This window comes from Uranotaenia lowii, chromosome 1, assembly GCF_029784155.1.
Source record: "Uranotaenia lowii strain MFRU-FL chromosome 1, ASM2978415v1, whole genome shotgun sequence".
Taxonomy (NCBI): Eukaryota; Metazoa; Arthropoda; class Insecta; order Diptera; family Culicidae; genus Uranotaenia; species Uranotaenia lowii.
Genome location: NC_073691.1, coordinates 195,980,717 through 196,004,851, shown reverse-complemented (window position 1 = coordinate 196,004,851; position 24,135 = coordinate 195,980,717). Strand labels below are relative to the sequence as shown.

At 32.5% G+C, this 24,135-nt stretch overlaps 1 protein-coding gene across 9 annotated transcripts in view; it reads left to right on the top strand.

Moving 5' to 3' along the window:
* The window catches only part of LOC129742447 (uncharacterized), a 584,572-nt gene that overhangs the window by 521,269 nt on the left and 39,168 nt on the right, over positions 1 to 24,135 (top strand). For 8 of the 9 annotated variants that reach the window (XM_055734387.1, XM_055734355.1, XM_055734361.1 and 5 more), the window contains one exon: positions 21,211 to 21,603. The exons of the other annotated variant lie outside the window; for it this stretch is intronic. In XM_055734387.1, coding sequence (XP_055590362.1) covers positions 21,211 to 21,603 — 393 coding nt within the window. The remainder of the gene's footprint in view (positions 1 to 21,210; positions 21,604 to 24,135) is intronic. 9 annotated transcript variants of the gene reach the window in all.

Sequence of the window (24,135 nt, the reverse complement as noted above, 5' to 3'; positions counted from 1 at the left end):
AAACGTCATTAATGATTTGAATGAAAAATCTGCATTTCCTACATTTGTTGAAAGTGCATCTTTAAAAACCAATTTTTTGTGACAACAGTTTCGAATTATATTCCAAATAAAACCATTAAAAACACATAATTTTCCGCAACAGCAGATTTCATTGTAAATGTTTCGATGAAGCTTAAACCATTTTTTGTTTTCATATGAACTCTCTTGGGTAAGGATACAAGAATTTTTCCCACTCGTAACCGGACCAGGTAGATTCAAACTTTTTTATTTTAGAAGCTGGAAAAATCCGAGATTTTGACCCGAAATCCGGGCAAATTTTGACAAAACCAAATTAGGTATTATCAGTGGATTTCAAATAGTATTTTTATGTTCCTTAAATCCGTTCATGTTTATTATGATGAAATTCACTGGAAAAAATTCGTTTTAGTATGAAAAATAATAAAAGCTTAATGCCTGATCGTTGTAGCGCGTGGGGTGATTTGAGGGTTAAGCCCCCTTCTCCTTTGAGAGTCCAGAAAAGTAAAGCAAGGTATACTTCACTACATATAAAGTTTAAAATTCTTATTGAATTTAGACGATTTAGTAAGGTCATTTGATCATAACAAATTTTACTCAGAACTGATGCCAAGATCTCGAAAACTAGTACTGAATTCAAAATTTTGCTACAGTTAAACAAAATTTCATGTAGATAGAATTTCGGTTCTGAATCTGAATTTTAATTTTCAATGAGATTGACCCTCTCTCAGAGGATCTGGTTCCAAACTATCAAAATTGCACTTCTGTTTTCAAATTTCGGATAATGTATCTCAATTCGGATTCTTGATTTTCAGTTCTAATCATCAATAGAAATAAGGAATGAAAAATTGTATTCAAATCCTGATTCAAATTTTGATTTGTAATTCATACATTTGATTCATTATTTTCGAAACTCATATGCATTTTCAATATTTGGATGATCATTTCCAAATATGAAAAAATAATATAAAAAACCTTTCTGAATTTTTGTTTTTTATTCAGTTTCGAAGTTCTTAACTTATTTCTTCGCAGAAATCAGACAAAACAGAACTTCAAAATAGTGATCATAAATTAAAAATTCAGAATCATTATTTTTATATTTTAATTCAGTTTCACAGGTCAAATTTTAAATAAATAATTGAAATAATACGTCCAGATTGCAACCAAAAACTTCTAAATTTGAGCTTTCTAGAAATATATTCGCACGTAGCCAGGCAGGGAAATTCCAGGTAATGGTTTTTTTAAACCTTACAAAAACCAGGAAATTGTTTGAATATAACATTCCAAAACCTGGATAACATCCGGCCAAATGAAAATTCAGGCAAAAATCCAAAATTAATGAAGAAAAAGAGAAAAATATTTAATTTTTTTGTCAAATCAAATTATTCAGATTTTTTCTAATTTTTTTTTGTTTATTTTGATAAAACAACCATTGATAAAGACTTTTTTTGGCATATTAATCAAAACTGAATTTGCGATTTTTGTTTAATTTGCGAAATAATGTGATTAAAACCGTGCAAAATCCTAGCAGCTTTCTCTAAAATCCCGACCGGACTTGTCTCGAAAATTTCAATGGAAAACCGAACAAGCTTAGATAAATCCAGACAATTTGGAATGCTCAATCCAAATTGAACCAATTTTGGAAACAAATTTTACTTCTTGGTTCATTTTTTAAATTCTGAACTGAACTGGAAGATTCAGAAACCATATTGAAATTCGAAAACAGACCCAAAATTTTAACTTGAATTCAGGTTCAAAATTTAGATGAGAGAGTAAAATTCAAAATTGAGATTCAGATTTTCTTGTTAATCAGTTTTGCAATCAAGATAAAAAAAATATCAAGAAGATTATTTCGTAGAGGAATTCAAGCCGAAAGAGATAGCAGATTTATAATATGGATTGGTTATTCAATTTCAAAATTTCAAATTTTTAACCCAAGTCAGTTTGAACACACAGCTCAGTTTAGAATCACAATGATAAAATTGAATTTTATTTTATTTTTCAAGTGCTGTTTTATAAAAAAAAAATCTGATTTTTATTTTAAAAAAAACATGGAATTGAATTGATTTTTAAAATATTCATGATTAAGAAACATGAAATCTTCACGTAAAAAATCTGTAAGGAATGCCATATTTGCTCGATGTATTGCTGAAATTTTTGCAGTTTTTTTTAAGTCAAATTCCAAACCAAAATCTTAAATTTGAAACAAATTTGGAAGAATACCGCGAATATACCGCAAAAGTATCAGCTCTCACTTTTCATTTTGAAAATTAATTTGTTTTTATAGATGATTGAAATGTTTAAATGTGTTCGAAAATTATGTTGTTGAGTTCGGAATGTAAAGCAATTTTAAATGAGGAAAAAAAATATTTTTCAAAGAACTTTAAGACTTTCTAAACTTGTTCTCTTGCTCAAATCAAAAGTCCTAATCAACCAGGCTCTTGAGCAAATCCAAAGCCTATAATCATCGATGGAAGTTGTTTAAATTCATTCAAAGATGAATAATCAACTAAGAAGGTATTAAGAATAATTTTTCAATTTTTTTTTATTCATGCATTATTTGAGGAAAAATATATTTTTTTTAATTTTCAAATAAAGTGAAAAAAATCAGATCTAGAAAGCTTACTCTAGTGATTATCATTTTCTTGGGTTTTTTTCATTTCACAAGCTCGGTTAAGTTGCGAAAATTTAAACCAAATTAATTTTCCAATAATTTAAAAACGCAAATGGAGAATTTTTCTTTGAGATGAACAGCAGTCGAAATGAAGTCAAATTTGGTATCCAAGAATTTTTTGGGTCAGAAATGGTTTGCATAATAGTTTAAAAAATGTCGCTGTTTTCGGAAGGGGGCCTCCATACATAATCAATTTAAAATGGGACACAACTCACACAATTTGAAGACGATATTCATAAAAATTGATTCTCGAGCACGAAGAAGTTAAGGACGTGTGGATGAAATTTACTGCGTCAGCTAGTCATTGAATATAGAATCAAGTTGTGCCTTAAAATTGTGACAATGTTAAAACAGGAAATAGAGCAAAACAATCAAAATTTAGGAATCGATTTTTTTTGTACATACGTGAAAAAAAATTGAAGATAAATATAGGAAGAAACAACAAATTTAAGAAAATGAATCTCATTATTTGATCTTCAGAAAAAGATGCTCAATAAATTGATGACCCAATCCAAGCACCCCTCAACTGGAGAACCGATTTTTATTTTTCATTATCCAAATATAAATTACATAGCGTTAGAAAGGTTATTTCTTGAGTGTCCTTTTCCATGAAAAGATATTCAGCTACCTTTTTTTAGAATTGAGTATGTTAACGTTGAAATTTAAAAATTTTAGTATGAAATTAAATTGATTTTTGCAAATATTCTTCATTCATAACATAACTTTGTCAAAAATCTAGCTATGTCAAAACAAATTACTGCAAAATGATGGTAGAAAAGCCATCTTTTAAGCATGATATAAGATAAATAACAGTTACTGCAAGTTTACGCTCTAGAGTCGTTGATAAAGGTATCTATTTTTAAGCGTTGTGACGTCACGAAAATTCTACTGTTTTTAAATTTATGATTTACTGAAATTTCATATATTGTCAAAAATTGGAGGTCTCTTCAAACTTTTTGAGTGGAATATAATGCAATTTTTAGATTGAAAATCAGTTTAGCAGGTTGCGAGTTGCACCCGGGTAAAGAATGCGTTGTGACGTCACGAAAATTTATTTACTTTTTTTCGAAAACGTTCAAGACTTTTTACCTTAACACTATGATAGTATTTCTTCAATACAAGTTCAACACAACATTGTGCTTCAATAAACGAATTCTATTATCAAGTTTTAAAAGAAACTATTTTTTTTGCATTAACTTAGTTGTTTTTAAACATTTCTAATAAAACATATTTAACAGCACTTAAAAACGCTTGATTCAAGAATAAACAAACTATCAAACAAATGAAATCCTCATCGATTTTGTAAAAGAAAATTTGTGAATCATAAAGCAGATAGTTATCTGTGATTTGAATAAAAATCTTGTTAAAGATCTAGTACTTCATATATCTATGTTAGAATGAAAAACACCGCTAAAAGCTTCTTTTTCTTTCTGGCATTATGTTCAAACAAAATAAGTTCCATGAAATAAATGTAATGAGATTCAAAAAATCTGGTAAACTGGTAAACTTAATACATTAACTTTTTTATTAAAAAAAATCATAAGATTTTCATAGAAAATAAGTTATTAAAATTAATTCAAGTATTTTAATAGAAATTTGCTTTTATTGAAATTTCCACCTCAAAGAATGTCACTAGAAAATCCAAATCGAACCCCGTGTTCACATAAAATCTCACAAAAGAGACTTTAAACTGAATTACAAAATTTAATAAATTCAAATATGTACTACCACAAGGTCTCATGCAAAATTTGGGTCAGATTATTCTTAGGAAAGAGGTTGCGCAACACACCTAAAGTTTGTACGGAATTATGTAGATTTGGTTCGGCATGATAAAAAAAACCGTTTTTCGTCAATAATTTAGGTCTTTATCAACCAATTTTTCTTTTAATTTGAGTATTTTAAAGCTTTGATTATGACAATATTTTATCTGAGAAACGCGTTTCGATTAGTTTCGATTAGAGTTATCATAAAACAGCTAGAACGTTCAAAATTAGCGTCGATTAACGATAATTCATGTATTTTTTGTATTTGAACCATCAGAAGCTAATTTTTGAAACTCAAAAACCTTTTTAACTAAACCATTGTCGAAATGGGATCTTGAGATAAACTATTTGTCATAATGAAAGCTTGCAACTTATAAGATTTTCATTAGATGGCTGATTTAGGCACTCTAGTGTCGATTAACTATCTTTGGCAAGATCGATGGCTTTGAAATTATCATTTATTTTTCCTTTCCTTTGCAATTAAAGATTAAAAAGAATCAGAAACACATTTCAACGCTTTTACGAATAAATATTTCCTAGTTTTAGTTTTTTCCTAAACAATATTCACATGATCGCAAAAAAAAATTTCGAATAAAATTGATGTGAGCAGTATTGCAAACCTTATCTGCTTATATGGGCCTTTGAGATTAAATTCCATTTAATTTTTGGGAATAAATGGATCGATTTCATCACCAAATCACATTATTTATTAAGTTTTTAAGCATTTTAAGTAAATCAAGTATTCATTTCAAGATTATACTTTGATTTATTTCATGTAGCTAACCATCAAATTTCGTGACGTCACAACGCTTTGCAAAACCCTGCTTTAAAAAAATGGTGCGTTGAGACGTCACGAAACTGGATCGCTCTAAAATAAATTGAAATCAAAATTTTAAAAAATCAAAAACAGTGATTTGTTGATGGTAATGAATCGATACTTTTCTGAAATTTTCATAAAATTTGATCAAATTGAAGAGCAGAAAATTGCGACGTTGTAAAAAAAATTGAAAAGTGGGAAAAGAGGCGCGTTGTGACGTCACGATTCCTTTTGGTTATATTTAGTTAACTGTTTACTCTATACAAATACTTTTGGTTTCAAATTGTAGAGAATTAAATTTTGACCCTATGATGTACAATTTTTAACAATGTGCGATATGACCTGTAAAACTTACATACAATATACCAAAAAATTGTTTTGCAAACGTTGTGACGTCACGCTGGAATGGGTCTGATATATTTTTTTTTAAATTAAAAAATAACTATTAAAATAAGGTTGCCAGGTTTTTTTTAGTACGTATGCGAGCCGAACAAATCTGGAAAAATCCGGGCATTTGTTTTCGAAATTGTCGTTGTTGTTCTTTTTTCATCTAAACTTATCTGCAAATTCTCAATCGTTTTTCGGCTTCCAAGAAACCATTTCATGATTCATTTTATAAAACTTGCTCAAAAACTTTCGTAATAGATAAAAAAAAATTAACAATAATTGTTTTTGTGCCAATTTGTCAAAAAAAATTGAAAAAATCCGGGCAAAATCCAGGCCTTTTCAATAAAATCCAGACAATTGGGCCGAACCCAACTTATCCCAAATTTTGTTTAATTTATCTGGGCAAACCCGGATACATCCAGGCAATCTAACAAGCTTATACAAGAAGCTATGAAATCAAAATAAAAAAACAAATCCAAAAGTAAATGCCAGGAAAAGATTAGCAGTTCTAAAAGAATCACTTAACAATAAGGGAAATTTCAATCTACAGCATTCCAAGCTAAGAAAATCAAAAAAGTACAGGGATAAAAAAAGAAATCATAAAATCACTTCATTTCATAAGTGGTTTGAAAGTCAGAAAAACATCCAATTACAAATTTCAGGATAGGGTTATCACAAGAAAGATACTTTAAAATTTAGATAAAGAAAATGGGCTCAAAACTAATATCGCAGGATAAAAAGTTCATATTCAAACTCAACTGTGACATTTTCATTTTCATAGTTTATTTTCCTCTATGCTCAGCTATCATGGAAAAAATATTTTTCAATAAAACCAAGGCAGAGATTTTCGCATTTTCAAAATATTTGGATCAGAAAATTAAATAAGATGGAAAAATTAAAAAATTGAATTTAAAAAAAAAATCATGTAAAAGCTTGATACAGAAATCGAAATCTGAAATATAAATTAAAAGTTTGATATCACTGTAACTGCTAAATAGAACGAAATAAAAATGCATTTCAAATTTAAAAAATAAAAACAAATCTTTAAAATTTGATTTTTAGAGTTGTTGAACTTTGTTTGAAAAATTTAACAAAATCTGACTTGAAGACCTTTTTATCACTAACGTTTTCCACATGAACAAATTATTTAAAAAAAATATTGACTTTTTTAGTTAATTAAAATAATATAATATGAATTTTATAATGTCATATTTGCAAAGCAATAGTCAAGTCTCAATATTTTACAAGAAAAGTTTTCCAAAATGAATGTGATAGGTTCAGTTGATCCCTAGAGTCTTAAAAGATACATTCATGCAGTTGGATCGTGATCATTTATTACTTATATTTTTTTTTTTTTTCAAAAACTAATATGTATCCAGCAATACCTGATAAAAAGGGTTTTATCTTAAAATGAGGAAATAACGCTCTTAAGTATGCAATGACTAAAAGGTAGAAGATAAACTTTTAGAATTCACTTTGTCTGATAATAACCAACTGTGAAATAAGAACTATCATGATCAAAATAGTCAATGGACCTTTTATTTTTCGTTTTACTTGATTTTGACCAAGTATCCTTTAACTAAAAAAATATCACAATTTTTCGTCTCACTAAAACGCTTCTAGTTTATCGATAAACTCTTTTTTCGATTTATCTTTTGGAGCATATAAACTTGAAATTTCAAGCTGTCAGAAAATTCAAAAGACGGCAAGTTGCAACTAGGATCTATGCCACTGTAGTGGTTCAAAATGGCAATAGTGGAAATTTTCTCCTAGTGCCTTTGTCTTTTATTCTAGCTCTAAAGTTTCAAACATTTGCTCCATCGAACATGCTTCATAACTTAAAAGCATCAAAAATACATCAAAATCTACAATGAAAAAATGAAAATTCTAACAATTTTGTTTCATTGGATAGAGCTTTATTTTTTTTATTTTATTCTTTAAAATTGAATATGCAAAAATATGAAACTTTATTCAAAACATCAACATTTTATCTCTGTTCAGAGCAGAGTAATAGATATTTTATATTGAAAATTATTTAAAAGTTTTTTGAAAACAGTTTTTCAGATACTGAAAATGAAATATTTTTAAATTTTAAAGTCGATTTAAAAAAAACCAGATCTCGAAGTTTTATGCATTTTTAATTCATCATCAACATTGAAATTTCGATATTTCGTATTTCCTTTTTCCGATCTTGCACAGGTCAGATTTTTGGGCCAATCTACAAAATGTATATGGTCGGTTTTCGAAATTCTATGAGACCTATTCGGCTGCCTACTTACTCTCACTGATAACAGATTTTTTTTTCAAATTTCAAATGATTTTTAATTCAAACCTGTTTTTCTGGAACATATAATCCAACCCAACTAAACATGGAAAAAAAATTAATCCAAAAATCTTAAATATAAGACGAAGAATAACTACCATCAATTATGAAGATTTTCAATATTTACAAAATGAACTATTGGAAAAAAAACTCAACTGATAGTTGGTTAAACCATTAAATTCATTTTCAAAATAAGCAAAACATATCACATTTTTAAATCTCTGGTTAAAACAAATACCAAATGTTAAATAACCTGGTGTTACCAAAAATTCTTAATAAATCTTCAATTAAGATTTTCTTTCTGCTGATTAAAAATTAAAACAGTTACAATTATGTTCAATACATTGGGCTGTTGTTACAGAAGATATAGTTTTCAAGTTTCCATTCAGTTAGAAAAAAACTCACGTCTCGAGAAAGGTAAATAAATTTGAAAAGTGACATTTCCGCCTACAACCGAGCAGCAAAAGTTACTTTCATTTTCCTTAATTAATATGTGATTTCGATGTAAGTCCTTTGCACACACACCGAGAGACACAACTCGCCTTGAAAACTTGAAACACAAAACACAATCGTGTCGTTTCTCGTTCAGTTCCAGAAGAAACTTTTCCCATGTTCCTGACCTTTTCTGCTCTCGGAAAAATCCTCAGTCAGAAGATGCAAGCAAGCAGCCTAACGCAAAGTAAATACTGCCAAACTGATTTTTTTTTCTTTTTTGAAGAGAGCAAGAGATGGCAGCAACATTTGGAACTTTATGGAAGTTAAAGAGTAGACATTTCGTATGCTTTCTAATGAGAATTTTTCTCCCTTCTGCTTTGCAAAACAAACGAACAGAAATGGCAGTCAAGTTTGCTTTTCTGCTTACGGAAGATGCTCTTTTCATTTTGGTAAAAAGGTTGGATCCAAATTTTCCTAAAGTTTACATTTGCTCAGGCCGTATTAAAGGGGGAAGCAAAGTGGAAGGTATCTTATTCGTCTTCAGGGAATAACATTCAAATGAGCCCAAAATACCCCGAACGTTTCCTTACAAATAGAGCAGGGAAAGGCTAAACTAGCAAAATGGGGAATGATGGCTCACACATACTCTTGGAGAATTCAACTCAGAGGAAATATCGTGGGAAAATGGGTTGTGGTATTATTTGAGCCTCATTTGACGTTCATTCGTAGCAGAGAGATTCTCAAGGGCCATAGGAGTCAACCCTTTAAGGATATTTAACTCTTCTTCGAGGGTATGAATACTTAAGTCTTCGGAAAGGGATTGAAGAGCTCATGTTTATTATTCAAATTAGATTTAAGCGTGCTGTAAAATGAAGGGTGATGATAGGAGAAGCAAAGTGATTTTGTAAAATTTGAAGTTTGTCTATTTTTAGAGCTTTACGTTTGGTATGAAAACAAAACACACACAAGAAGCTATCCTTTAGGCTTTGTTTTACGAAAACAAAATATTCAAAATAAAAAAATACAAAAAAAATTTGAAAGATTAGTAAAAAATTGAACACTTATGTTGGAATGTGAATATATATGCAAAAAATATATGATCATTTAGAATCCGGACAGTTACAAACGTGTGTATTTTAAAAACTATTCATTTGATCGAAAAACTTATGGAGGAAATGAAGGTGTTAATATAAAATTTAATATAAAAATATAAAAAAATGATGATGATGATGAGTTCAAGAAATACTCTTACTTTTTTCATAAAATCTCTTTTTTATCTTTGCACACTTTGTCCAGTCATGTATTGATCTATTATTTCTACCACAGAAGCAAAACCTTAGCAAAATCATCATATTTTACACAAACTCACCTGGAAAAAGCATTTGGAATCTGGTTGGAACCTTTTCATGAGAAGGCATCTCGAAGAATTTGATCTCTTAAATCCGGTTTTAACATATATTTTAGTTAAATCCGGTTTTAACCCCCTATTAGTTATTTACATCACTTTTTGCCTGCCGGAAATGGATTTATTGCATTATTTAAGGGGTCTGCATTCAGTTATCCTAAGGTTGCCAGAATTTTTTCCACTCCCATCCGGGCCTAGCAATTCCGGGCATTTTTTCAAAAAAACCTGGCAAAATCCGGGCATGGATTTCAATTTTTCAAATAAAAAAAACCGGGCAATAACCGGGCAAAATTTAGGTGTTATTATATATAAAAGCAAAGAAAAATGCAAAAAATAAATTAATTAATATTTCATTAGTGTAATTGCAGACTTCCAAAAATATTTTGGAACACTTAAATATTTAAAGGTTTATAAAAGTAAATCAGCGAAATTATTTGAAACAACCGTTGAAAATGTCCATACCGTTAATCGATTTAGCTGAAACTTACTCAAAAACTTTAATTTTTTTTGGTTTCTTTGTGAAAATTGTAAAAAAATCCGGGCAATATCCGGACTTTTTTCACGATATCCGGGCAACCGGGCCGGACCGGACTTTCTCGAAATTTTGCATCAAATATCCGGGCAAACCCGGATAAAACCGGGCAATCTGGCAAGCTTAAGTTATCCCCAATAACTATAGTTTTTTTTTACCATATTTAAGATCAAGGGTTCCACTCTGATGCTTGGTTTGAACTTCGTGTTGATCCTATAGTGACTTCTTATACTTCTTAACCTTAAAAATTTGGTCCAAAAAAGGAAAAATCAACATTTCATGAGTGTTCAAGTCGGCAGTTAAGAATTTTCGAGGCGCAAATTTCTGCAAAATTATTTTTACCACGTTTTTTTGCAAATTTTTTTGGGTAGAATCGTGAAAAACTCAGAGAAGTTCTTTTGAGAGAACCTAAAAAAGCTGGAAATCATCTATTTGACCAAAGTTCATAAATTGTTCTAAGAGTCTTAGGGAATCTAATTGTGAGCTAAAATTTAAATAAAGTGAGGATGACTGATTCCATGAAAGTAAAGAATATCAAGCGCAATCCGAACGTTTCCATTGTATAAATGGTAAAAATGGTCAATTCTTCTTTCTGGATCGTCCAACAAACTGAAAACACGCCAAAATTCACGTTGACTAGTTTAAAAAGTTGTCCATCGGTTGAATAAACAAAAAAGGGGGTCAAACCATGCGCTAAATTGTTGAAAATAAAGTTGTTGTTGAGATTTGTACTCTTATTTTTCCTTTTTATGGCAAAAAATCAATGAAAGACATTAGCTTCAGTTTGTGGGCTTTTGACAAAAATGAACTATCTTAAATTTTCGCTTGAAAATTGAAATTCGATCATCATTTTTACATACACGAATACCTCCAAAAACGCTAATTTATGCAATCAAACATTAACAACAGGTTGAATTTGTTTTAAGATTTATAAATGACACTTTATCTTCCTTGTGGTACTCGAGTCTAAGGTTTAACAATCAATTAAAAATGAAAAGTATGACAATCTTCAGAAATCGTCAAAAAGGATAAACGATTTTCAACAAAGCTATTCGGTTTTGAAATCCAGGTGAATTATTTAAAATTTGGGCTAAGCGCATTGGTACAATCAGTGATGTGAAGTGTCATCAGGTTTTTCAAATGATATAACAATCATTCTGTTTGTCACATTACGTCTGCATTCGCTTAATTAGTATCACTTTGGTGTCTTCCAAAAAATTGTAGCCAGGGAAATTTCCCTGTGAAATCATGATATTGACATATGGAATTGAATTGACGCTAAAGTGATTTGTATGATTTAAAAAAAACCATTACAAAGATAAAACAAAATCTTCAAGAAAATAAATTGTTCTAGACCCCCCCATGGATTATTTCAAATTTGGGCTCAAATAAAAGGGAAAGTAAAAGTCCAAGAAAGTCCGGTACAAAAATGAGCGATGCTAATTTTCGAAAAATAAAGTTTTCTCCCAGAGACACCGTGTTCTAGTTTTGTCTTGATTTGTTTTTACTTGTCATTACTCTTTTCCAAATAATTTACTTATTTTGATTACACTTTCGATAATATACAGCATTTTAAAGATCAGCTGCAGTTACCATCTTTGGGGGCATCAGATTTCAAAATTTTATATACATATTTTACTATTTTTCCCAATACGTATATTTTAGCGGTTTAAGGCGATTTAAAGTCATTTACAGCATTTGAAGTTCAGCATAAGCCTCCATATTGGATTTCAAGATTGTGTCAGACAACGAAATTTGACTTCAACGCTTGGATAATCCTGCGGTCATTGGCAACGAATCTTTTATTTATTTCATTTTAAAAGTCTGTCCTCTTTAGTGTACTAATGATTAACAACTGGGGTTTTTTTTTATTTTATAACAATTTGCGCAAGGGGTCTTCAGATCTTCCCCTAAAACTTAAAATTTGGTTCGTTTTTACGACTTAAAAACACATGTCTTTTTCAAATTTCTAACATTTTCGTTTTTCGAGTAAGATTCAGTAAGATTTTTGTAATTAAAATAAACCATATTTCAAAGCTTCAAAACTCTGTTATTTTTCAACGGCAATTATAAATAGCATTTCAACACGCATTGAAGTTTTATCAATTTTCCAGATAAAATACTTAAAAAAAATTAACATGCAAATATGCAAAATTGTTAATAAGCATTAAATGGTGTCTTAAAGTACCGTCTGCATCACCGAAGATTTTGCAAAAAGGCCCAATTTATGATGCAATTTTCATCTGAAGACATCACAGTGGGACATCAACCCCTTTAAGAATTATGAAAGAAATAATGACAGTAAATCTCTATTTTTTGCATCCAAAACAAGCAATAGTCGAACAACTACACTCATGTATGCAGGTAGCGCACACTTCTAACAACATGGGAACAAATGTACCGTCGTACGGGCTGAAAATGGGCCAAAATTGTGATATTTGAGTTGTTTTATGAATAACTGTTGTAATTTGGCTTAATTAGAAAATAAAAGAAGACAGATTTGTTCTTAAATAGTATATAAACAACAGCACAGAGTTTGGTTGAAAAAAATTATTTTTTGAAAAAGTTATAAGACAAAGAAAATTGGCCCCATTCTCACCCCTTAGAGGGGGTGACTATGTGCCACCTTTGTAATAGTTGCTTGATTTAAGAAAGTATGTTACCAAAAATTAAAAAAAAAATGGAATCCATATGGTCAAGTGAAAAAATTTCATCTGTCATGGATTTTGGCTTACAGTTTCATTTAATGATGATCATAAATATGATATAATCAGTCAGTTTCTTTACTTTGACCGAGGCTATTCATTCAACAGGAGTAGATAAAATCATTCTTTGTTCATAATCAAAACCGTTGTATTTTTATTTGAATTGCTGGTAAACATGTGTTTCCTGTAATAATTTGTTAACGTGGTATATGGATGACCCTTTTTTAATGTTCTCTCACGCAGGTCCTTGCTGATACAATTTTGTCTGAAAAAAACAATTTTTTTGCAACATACATTTTATTGAAACTTATCCTAATTCCTGTGCTAATTCTAAACAAAAACTGATAACAAAACCCGATTTAATACACTTAACAGTGGATTGGAGCCTTTCTAACAGAGTTTAAATTATATTTGGAAATATATAAAATAATATAGAATATACATGATAGATTCCTTCCCTCTGAATCATATAAGAATGATTTCAGATATTCAAACACGAAAAATTCCAATCTCAATATAAAAAAATGATGCCTGGTACGTTTTTTTGGGGAAAAGCGAACTGGTATGTAAGGAGCTCATTTTATGTATGGAAAGAATGGTATTTAAACAGTAGAATTTCCAAGATTTATAACACGCTGAAATGGTGCCGTGGTAGCAACCAGAACTTTCACGTTGCTGGTCACGGTTCGAATCTTACTGTTTTTTTATGCTTTTTTTTACTGAATAAGTAAAACCAACTACAATATTGATGGATAGCCGTGACGCGTGCCCTAGCATGATACCTTTTTTAGAGCTCAACCATGCATAGAGGAAAAATTCCCACAAAAGGAGGGGAAAGAAATATGACTATTAAATGATTAATCTCATTCTGGAAACTAAATCTGAAATCTTATTCTGATTCTAAAGTTTGAATTTTGAGTTACAACACTTAGTCTAATATTTGAATATATTCAAATTCCAGGTTGATCTTTAATCCGAATTCTTAATCAGAATTCTAAATCTGAATTCTCAATCTGAATTCTGAATTTGAACTCTGAATTTGAATTCTAAATCTGTATTCTGAATCTGAATTCTGAATCTGAATTCTGAATCTGAATTCTGAATCTGAATTCTGAATCTGAATTCTGAATCTGAATTCTGAATCTGAATTCTGAATCTGAATTCTGAATCTGAATTCTGAATCTGAATTCTGAATCTGAATTCTGAATCTGAATTCTGAATCTGAATTCTGAATCTGAATTCTGAATCTGAATTCTGAATCTGAATTTTGAATCTGAATTCTGAATCTGAATTCTGAATCTGAATTCTGAATCTGAATTCTGAATCTGAATTCTGAATCTGAATTCTGAATCTGAATTCTGAATCTGAATTCTGAATCTGAATTCTGAATCTGAATTTTGAATCTGAATTCTGAATCTGAATTCTGAATCTGAATTCTGAATCTGAATTCTGAATCTGAATTCTGAATCTGAATTCTGAATCTGAATTCTGAATCTGAATTCTGAATCTGAATTCTGAATCTGAATTCTGAATCTGAATTCTGAATCTGAATTCTGAATCTGAATTCTGAATCTGAATTCTGAATCTGAATTCTGAATCTGAATTCTGAATCTGAATTCTGAATCTGAATTCTGAATCTGAATTCTGAATCTGAATTCTGAATCTGAATTCTGAATCTGAATTCTGAATCTGAATTCTGAATCTGAATTCTGAATCTGAATTCTGAATCTGAATTCTGAATCTGAATTCTGAATCTGAATTCTGAATCTGAATTCTGAATCTGAATTCTGAATCTGAATTCTGAATCTGAATTCTGAATCTGAATTCTGAATCTGAATTCTGAATCTGAATTCTGAATCTGAATTCTGAATCTGAATTCTGAATCTGAATTCTGAATCTGAATTCTGAATCTGAATTCTGAATCTGAATTCTGAATCTGAATTCTGAATCTGAATTCTGAATCTGAATTCTGAATCTGAATTCTGAATCTGAATTCTGAATCTGAATTCTGAATCTGAATTCTGAATCTGAATTCTGAATCTGAATTCTGAATCTGAATTCTGAATCTGAATTCTGAATCTGAATTCTGAATCTGAATTCTGAATCTGAATTCTGAATCTGAATTCTGAATCTGAATTCTGAATCTGAATTCTGAATCTGAATTCTGAATCTGAATTCTGAATCTGAATTCTGAATCTGAATTCTGAATCTGAATTCTGAATCTGAATTCTGAATCTGAATTCTGAATCTGAATTCTGAATCTGAATTCTGAATCTGAATTCTGAATCTGAATTCTGAATCTGAATTCTGAATCTGAATTCTGAATCTGAATTCTGAATCTGAATTCTGAATCTGAATTCTGAATCTGAATTCTGAATCTAAATTCTGAATCTGAATTCTGAATCTGAATTCTGAATCTGAATTCTGAATTTAAATTCTGAATCTGAATTCTGAATCTGAATTCTGAATCTGAATTCTGAATCTGAATTCTGAATCTGAATTCTGAATCTGAATTCTGAATCTGAATTCTGAATCTGAATTCTGAATCTGAATTCTGAATCTGAATTCTGAATCTGAATTCTGAATCTGAATTCTGAATCTGAATTCTGAATCTGAATTCTGAATCTGAATTCTGAATTCTGAATCTGAATTCTGAATCTGAATTCTGAATCTGAATTCTGAATCTGAATTCTGAATCTGAATTCTGAATCTGAATTCTGAATCTGAATTCTGTATCTGAATTCTGAATCTGAATTCTGAACCTGAATTCTGAATCTGAATTCTGAATCTGAATTCTGAATCTGAATTCTGAATCTGAATTCTGAATCTGAATTCTGAATCTGAATTCTGAATCTGAATTCTGAATCTGAATCTCATTTTGATTGTTTTGCATCACGCGGTTTTCAACATTGAAATTTCTTTCATCCAAAATTTTTTTTTATGATTTCGGATTTTACAACTTTTAGTAGTATGGTTTTACCCCTAAAAGTATGCAGCAAACTTAATTTCAGAAAAAATGTGAAAAAAGGTTTTCACAAAACAAAATCGTGTTTTCATGCGTAATGATCTTTAAGTCATCGCAAATTTATCAAAAACTGTGAAAATTGGTATTCTTGGAGAAACAATTCCAGAATTGAAAATTGATAAATTGAGGAGAAATTTTTCGGATGATGAAAAGAGCGAAAGAACATTTTTGCAAGGAAAATTTATTAACGTACACCATACTTTACCTCGCAACAACCAGCTTCATCAATTTTTAATTCTGATATTCTTTCTCCATGAATCTAAATTTTTCACCGATATGCCGAAAATAAATTTACATAAATTCTGAATCTGAATTCTGAATCTGAATTCTGAATCTGAATTCTGAATCTGAATTCTGAATCTGAATTCTGAATCTGAATTCTGAATCTGAATTCTGAATCTGAATTCTGAATCTGAATTCTGAATCTGAATTCTGAATCTGAATTCTGAATCTGAATTCTGAATCTGAATTCTGAATCTGAATTCTGAATCTGAATTCTGAATCTGAATTCTGAATCTGAATTCTGAATCTGAATTCTGAATCTGAATTCTGAATCTGAATTCTGAATCTGAATTCTGAATCTGAATTCTGAATCTGAATTCTGAATCTGAATTCTGAATCTGAATTCTGAATCTGAATTCTGAATCTGAATTCTGAATCTGAATTCTGAATCTGAATTCTGAATCTGAATTCTGAATCTGAATTCTGAATCTGAATTCTGAATCTGAATTCTGAATCTGAATTCTGAATCTGAATTCTGAATCTGAATTCTGAATCTGAATTCTGAATCTGAATTCTGAATCTGAATTCTGAATCTGAATTCTGAATCTGAATTCTGAATCTGAATTCTGAATCTGAATTCTGAATCTGAATTCTGAATCTGAATTCTGAATCTGAATTCTGAATCTGAATTCTAAATCTGAATTCTGAATCTGAATTCTTAATCTGAATTCTGAATATGAATTCTGAATCTGAATTCTGAATCTGAATATGAGTTCTGAATCTGAATTTTGAATTCTGAATCCTGAATTCTGATTCCTAAACCTGTATCCTGAATTTGAAAACTGAATCTGAATTCTGCATCTGAAATTGAATCTAAATTATGTATGAGTATGTAGAAATGAAAAAAAAAACATAAATTCATTCTTCAACGCGGGTAAAAAAAACGAGGGTCATAAGATCTTCATATAAATTCCCCCCCAACGCAGTTTTCTGTACGGCTCTGCATTTTGTTGACACCCGGCATGGCTATAGACACTATAATTTCATATATGAAATTATAGTGTCTAATAGGCATGGCGGACTCTGAAGGAAACGCCCATCCGCCATTTGCTGCATTGAAAAGCAAGAAGTGTAAGATATAAACACTGTTGCCGTATTTGCCCCAGCAGACTGAGAAACTGCCCAGACCACGGTGCGTCTTAGTAATGCCTTTTACCTATTTGAGTTTGAGCCGCTTTCAATCAAGCGTGCCGATGGTTTATTGGATAGCGCTTGCAACTTGGGATCTGAAGGGTTTTGGTTCAATTCTCGAGTTAATAAAAATATTATTTTTTTATTTTGATTATCTTCAATTTATAAATGATTGCTGGTGCTGCTGCTTCGAGGCGCCACTAGCAACTTTTTTTTATGCCATAATAAGTATGATATGTATTTGGTAAAGAAAACGGTTTCAACTATTTTGTTTTTTTCCCGTTTTTGAAAGGGTTGTGTAGGAAAAAAAATGCATTCTTTTGAGACTAAAATCATTTTAATTGCGCAGCCCAGTTTCGCAAAAACGTTCTTGACATTTTTAAAATGGCACATACAAATCCACGGACATCAACAGAACTCGTCGAGCTGAGTCGATAGGTACCTATAAAGGTATGCCTAAGACCCATAATTAATGATCTCCCCAATCGACCGATAACCAAACCTTTCTGTTAGAAAGGCAAAAAAACGTTTATCATTATTTCGATTTTCATTTCTTACGCTTGTTATTTTTCTTGTTCGTTTTTTTTCTATCACTGTTTACAATTTCCTCGGCTGTAAAGTTGGTTCCGGTTGAGATGTTGAACTTCTTCCTTCGCTTCGTTGATTCTTCTACAAAAATGGCTCGTTTAGTGTTGATAAAATCCTGGAAGGTATCTTTATTTTTTTTAAGTCCAATTCGGCGCATACAAAGTTTATCCTAGCAGTTGCTACGAATCGAAAATTATCTTGCGAGATTAAAAGGCGCAAACTATACCGTCGGCACTTAAGCGCCATCCACTAAGAGTAGATGTGCCAACGGTCATCAATCAGTTAGCTCGGACTCTTACCCCAGGGGGGGGACAATTTAAATTTGCGCGGATCTCGTTTGTTGAAACTAGGCAATCTCAAGGGAAATATCGGGAGAATAACAAACAAATTTTAGAAGTAAATTAAACTTACCGACGACGCGCCAATCACTTCCGCCCAGCGTCTTAGCGCAGACCTTCAATTGGCCTCCAAGGACCAGGTTCAACAACCAGTAGGCACTTCCGCTACTCGAAAGATCCCGTTAAGCGAAACGAATGCACAAGAATAACGTGTCGGAGACTACCAGCTTCAACAATTTTTAGATTTCCGATTCTATATATGTAGATCCAACGACTACGGACTACGAATTTTTCGACTTCTGAGTGACTTTTCCACTCAGTGTCTCGAATATTAAGAGACCGATTTGCAGGTTCGCAGCTAGCAAGAAGGCTTCCCGATCGCATCCCCCTATGAGGTTGGCTTCGGGTTTTTACCAGTAAATGCTAGTAGATCGCGCGCGAAATACCAGCATTTCTTCTCAGCGGTTGTATGGACGATACACCGACAAGCCATTTTACTTCTGGTAGCCCTCTTGACGTTGGGTCGTGAAGTTCAATCCGCTTCAACAGGGCCGGTTCATTATTCGCTACCTAGAGATATTAAACTTGAGATTGCCAGTAGAAAAAATTTAAATATAAAAATAAGTTGCAACGCAACACAGTGGTTCCACACTTGTTGAAATGATACCACTTTTTAAAACTCGAAACCAAGTTTTCTATTTTATTTTCCTTGAGACTTTTCTTGAAGGTCCTTAACAGTGCTAGGAAATATTTTTTTTTTTGATTTGTCGCTGAAGACATGCTTTTATTTTTTATAAGTCCAAATTACTAATCTCCAATTTCGCTTCATCGAACGAAAAAAAAGACGTCTGCAAAATATGTGTCGAGTTTGGAGGAAGACATATAAAAGAAATGTTGTGTAAATCGCACAATTCTATAACTCGCGTAGAAAAATGCAAACTAACGTTATCTCCGATTGCTGCAAAACAATAAATTGAAAATTTATGATTTTTAGAGCTCAAAAAGTTAATTCAAGGCTGTGGAAACCACGATCTTAGCTTGACCCATTTTCACCCAAATTTATACTTTTTGGACACTGCTTCAAAAAATTGGAATAACTCTTGAAATATTCATCCAATTTATAGAAAAAAACACAGTCATTCTGGTTAAGCAGGTCCTAATGAACGTATTGATCAGCAAAAGAGCAATTTAATTTGCTGGTGTTAGTTTACACACGGCTAATTCGTGGAATGTATTTTGTTTGTCATTAGGACACAGAATTTTGCCAATTTTTAAAATTAAAACAGTATATCTTTGAGACAAAATTTTTAAAGCAAAAGAAGAAATGATACGCCGGCTATAACGTGTAAAAATTTGAAAACGATATCCCTGATACTTATGAACATATTTCAAAAACTAACATTTTTCATTTTGGCCCATAGTCAACCCGCATGACGGTACTTATCAAAACAGGTAAAAAAACACTATTTTTTCGTGCTTTGTTGAGTCTGCAGCAAAACTGACTTCAAGTTTGGCAACAAGTTGCATACACAATTTTATGTAAGTTTGAGAAATTCCCTTAAAAATGTACTAATCAATCTACAAAAAGCACATGTCGACTGAAAATTTATGATCAAGTAGGTCGTGGAATGTATCTTTGACACTTAATTGGGTGCTGAAAAGTAACAATTTTCGATACTGTTTTTAGTGTCAAAAGATTCAGTTTTAAACACTGAATTGTAGGTATATGTAAAAGTTTAGATCCGAAATAAGAATCAGGTATGGCATTTTTGGATACAAGTTTAGGTTAACGATCAGAACAAAAATTTTAATTCGAAATCTTTTAAAGTTTAAACAGTGTAAAAAATTTTTTACGAGTTTTTCGCACGGTTTAGTCGGGTTTTACAACTGTTATTTGTGATTTCAATAATCAAAAAAGTTTGAAATGTGTCACAACAAAAAATGAAGCAATAGCATGTGAAAATAAGTTCCGAACCAGTAAGGGTAAACTCTAGTTATGAGAACATGTCAGAAGATTCACTCATGCTTCTTAGTTTCTGTTTCCTTCAACGCAGGGGTGGGTTTAGTGCTGTTTAAATTATGCTGATCATGGTTTTCAGTTTAAGAATTAAATTCTGCTTAGTACCTGCTCAAATCCAGTTTTTGATTATCTTTATTTGTAATTTTAAAGCGATCGGTAACAAGAGCTTTTCAGGCGATTTTTTTTGTTGAGTTCCAATTTTTAAGTTGAACAAAAACTTAAAAAATATCATTTCCAGGATTGATAAAACCAAAAAATATATTATCATTCATAACAATTTGAGAGACCATCTATGATTTTCTATTCATTCATAAATCGTTTGATCATTACAAACAAAAATCAACATCCCATGAACTCCTTTTGGTTTACCATTTTGCTGACTCCAACATACCACATCCAAATTTCCTCCGATTCTCTAATTTGTCCAACTAAATAGAACAAAAATACAAATAAATAATGACAAAATGTGTATAACTAAAAGCCCTAATACAAAATCATCCATCATCGTGCCATTTTCTTGTAAATGAAAACAGTAATCACCCTTGTTTTTGAGTTTGTCTTTTATCTCCAAACCTAGGTCCTCGGCAGGGTTGCCAATTTTGTTTCCGAAACTCAACCCGCACATCCACACTTCCTTTCAGCAATCCACCCTCAGTCAGCTCCAACAAACAAACAAACGAAAAAGAAAACTCCAGCAGTCTCTTTCCCTCTCTCTCTCTCTTTCTTCTCTCTTTTCTCTCTGTCTCTATCACACTTTTACATCGTTGCAGTGCGAGCGATGGGCATGGACGATAACTATCATCGGTTGTTGGATCAAAACATGGCCCTGATTGAGACCCCGCTAGTGGCCCCGGCCCATGCCTACTTCCCGCAGCACTTCAAGACGGCTCTGTATCCGTACAACATGTCCGGTTTCCACCATCAGCACCAGCACGGATTGCACGGGGGCCACTTCGGGACCCTGCCAGGGGGCAACGGAAACGGAAACGGAGGCCATCACGGGCACAATGGGGACCACGAAGCGGCGAACAATGGGTATCTGGCGGCTTCGGTTTCCTCCCCGGTTGACAACATCCTGATCAGTATGAATGGCGATGGCAATGGGGCCGATGCAGCGATCGAGTACGGTGGCAGTTACTACGACAACACGGTGGAAAGACAAAGTAGGTACCACCCCAAAAAAAAACTACCAAAACACCTACAACAACCACCAACACAAATTGAAACCGAAAACAAAACAAAACACGAGATTCCACGAGACACCAAAACACAACTGTAAGAAATGTAAACAAACAACCATTACACAAACAACAACAATACACCCACATACACAGGTGTGACTCTCCTCAAAGCTCAGGCTCGTGCTGGGAGATGTTGGTCCCGCATGTTGGTTTTTTACCGATCATCCGGTTTGTTGTCCGGGGGGTCACGCGGTTTCCGTTTTGTTTACTTTTTGTGTTTTGATTTCCCGTTGTCCCGTTGTGAGCTCTACTACTACTACTACTACTACTTAGGCATTGTTGCAGCCCCTTCTAGTACCACTACTATTACAGCTACGTTTACAACTTTTGCTATCGACATCATCCGTTGTGTGCACCACCTTACCGAGTAGCATAGGTATACATTGGTTTGTTGTTGATTCGCAAACGTAATCGTTGGTTGCTGCTAACCTCAATCATAGCCCAGGCTTGGATCATCGCAGAGTTGGCTTCGTGTGTTACGATACGATACATCCAGTAGGACTCAGTAGGTGCCGCCTAGTGAAAGCTGCCTAGATAGATGCCGCCCAATAGTTAGCGACCTTTCGTAGATAGAACAAGCTGGCTTTCTTAATCACTGATCAAAAGTATGCGTATTCCAGTAGTGTATTGAACTTGCTTCCCCAGACCTCAGAAGGTTGTCCCAAATCCTTTTTGTTTCTTCCCGACCTTTCCTAAATTGTAGTCCTTAGTTTTTTTTTTCTCAAACCCCTCTCTAATCATTGACCCTTTATTTCTTCAACTTTTTCTTTTTCGTTCCTCACCGTAAAACCGTATTTTGGTCACCCGCAAGCATCGTTTCATGCCACCGATAAAGAAAATAACACACCAACACTTATATCACGTTCGAACATCTCTTCACGCATACCAACACGCATAACGAGCCTCTCCTGTACATTGGAATCATTCAGCCTATCGATCACGTTTCATAATATCATATCTTTATCATCCGAACGAGCAGCCAAATTATTGATTTGTATAAATCTGTTGAAAAAAAGCGTGAGTATGACTGTTGAAAATAATTTCAACTGGAAAACACCTGGATGTTATCTTGGTGACGACATAAAACTGTTGGGATATTGAAGGAAGACGTGTGAAGGAAACTGCTACCAAAATTTTATCGAAGACAGAATTGAAGAAATTTAAATCGAAATCATGTAAGATATTTTCCATGATTGTGCCTTAAATGTACACCAAAAAAAAAAGAGGTTGCAAAATCTCAATGCCGATTGGTGCTAACAAAGGAACAATTTTACGGATTGTCTCAAAGAAAAACAGTTGGCATTCCACACGAGTATCAAGCATGGTTAATGTTCGAACCATCCGAACCGCCAAACTGTTTGAAGCGTCTTGACAATTCGAACAGTTCAAAACGTCTCGTTCAAAGCGTATGAACCTTTCGAATCGTCGGAACCGTGGAAACTGTGCGAACCTTTAACACTGTCTGAACCGTTGGAACCGTCGAAACCATCCGAACCGTCCGAATCGACCGAGCCATTTAAACAGTCTGAACTGTCCAAACCGTCGGAGGCGTATTTTTCAAATTCAAGATTAGAATCCTTAATTTACATTGACACTAAGAATTATAATTTTGGGAATTTGTACGACATTTTAACAATTCTGTGAATTCTGTGAGTATGTTCAATATTCTTTGTCCTGTGACATAGATTCTGTGATGGAAATATACTCAAAATTATGTTTAATTAAAGTTTTTTTTTGTGATTTTGACAAAATTGCTTCTGAAACGTCTGAACCATCCGAAACGTTGGTGTCGTTCGGACCGTCCAAACCGTCAGTACTGTCTTAACCGTTTGAACAATTCAAATCGTTCGAGCCGTTTGCATCGTCCGAACCGCTCAAACCGTCGGAAACATCTGAACTGTCTCAACTGTTCCAACAGTTCAATCCATCCGAACCATTTGAACCGTCCAAACCGTCCGAACTGTCAGAACCGTCTGAATTGTTCTAACAGTTCAAATCGTCCGAACCGTCCGAAATTTCCGAACTGTCTGAACTGTGCTTACAGTTAAAACCGTTTGAACCGTCCGAACTGTTTGAACGGCAACGGGATTTTTTGGAGAAATTTGTTACGTTGTAACAAAAAAAATTACAACTAAAAAAAATATTTTTTTTTACTTTGTATTACAATCAAGGTGATGTAAACGGGGGTGGGTGGGTTTAGGTGTTTTAACACCCTCCCCCAGCTATGGAGATTTTTTCTAAGAAAACATTTTCAGTTCAAGTACAGAATTTACCGGAGCAACGAAATATTTCTTGATCCACAAATGTGTGTTAAAATAAGTATTAACAAAAATGTCAGAAAATTGGCTCATCTCCGGCGGAGTTTGGTCCTCCATCACGCTAGGCCTCTAAACATTTCATCATACAACACTTCATGACATTCACGAAGCGAAACTAGTTGGAATTTAAAATTAG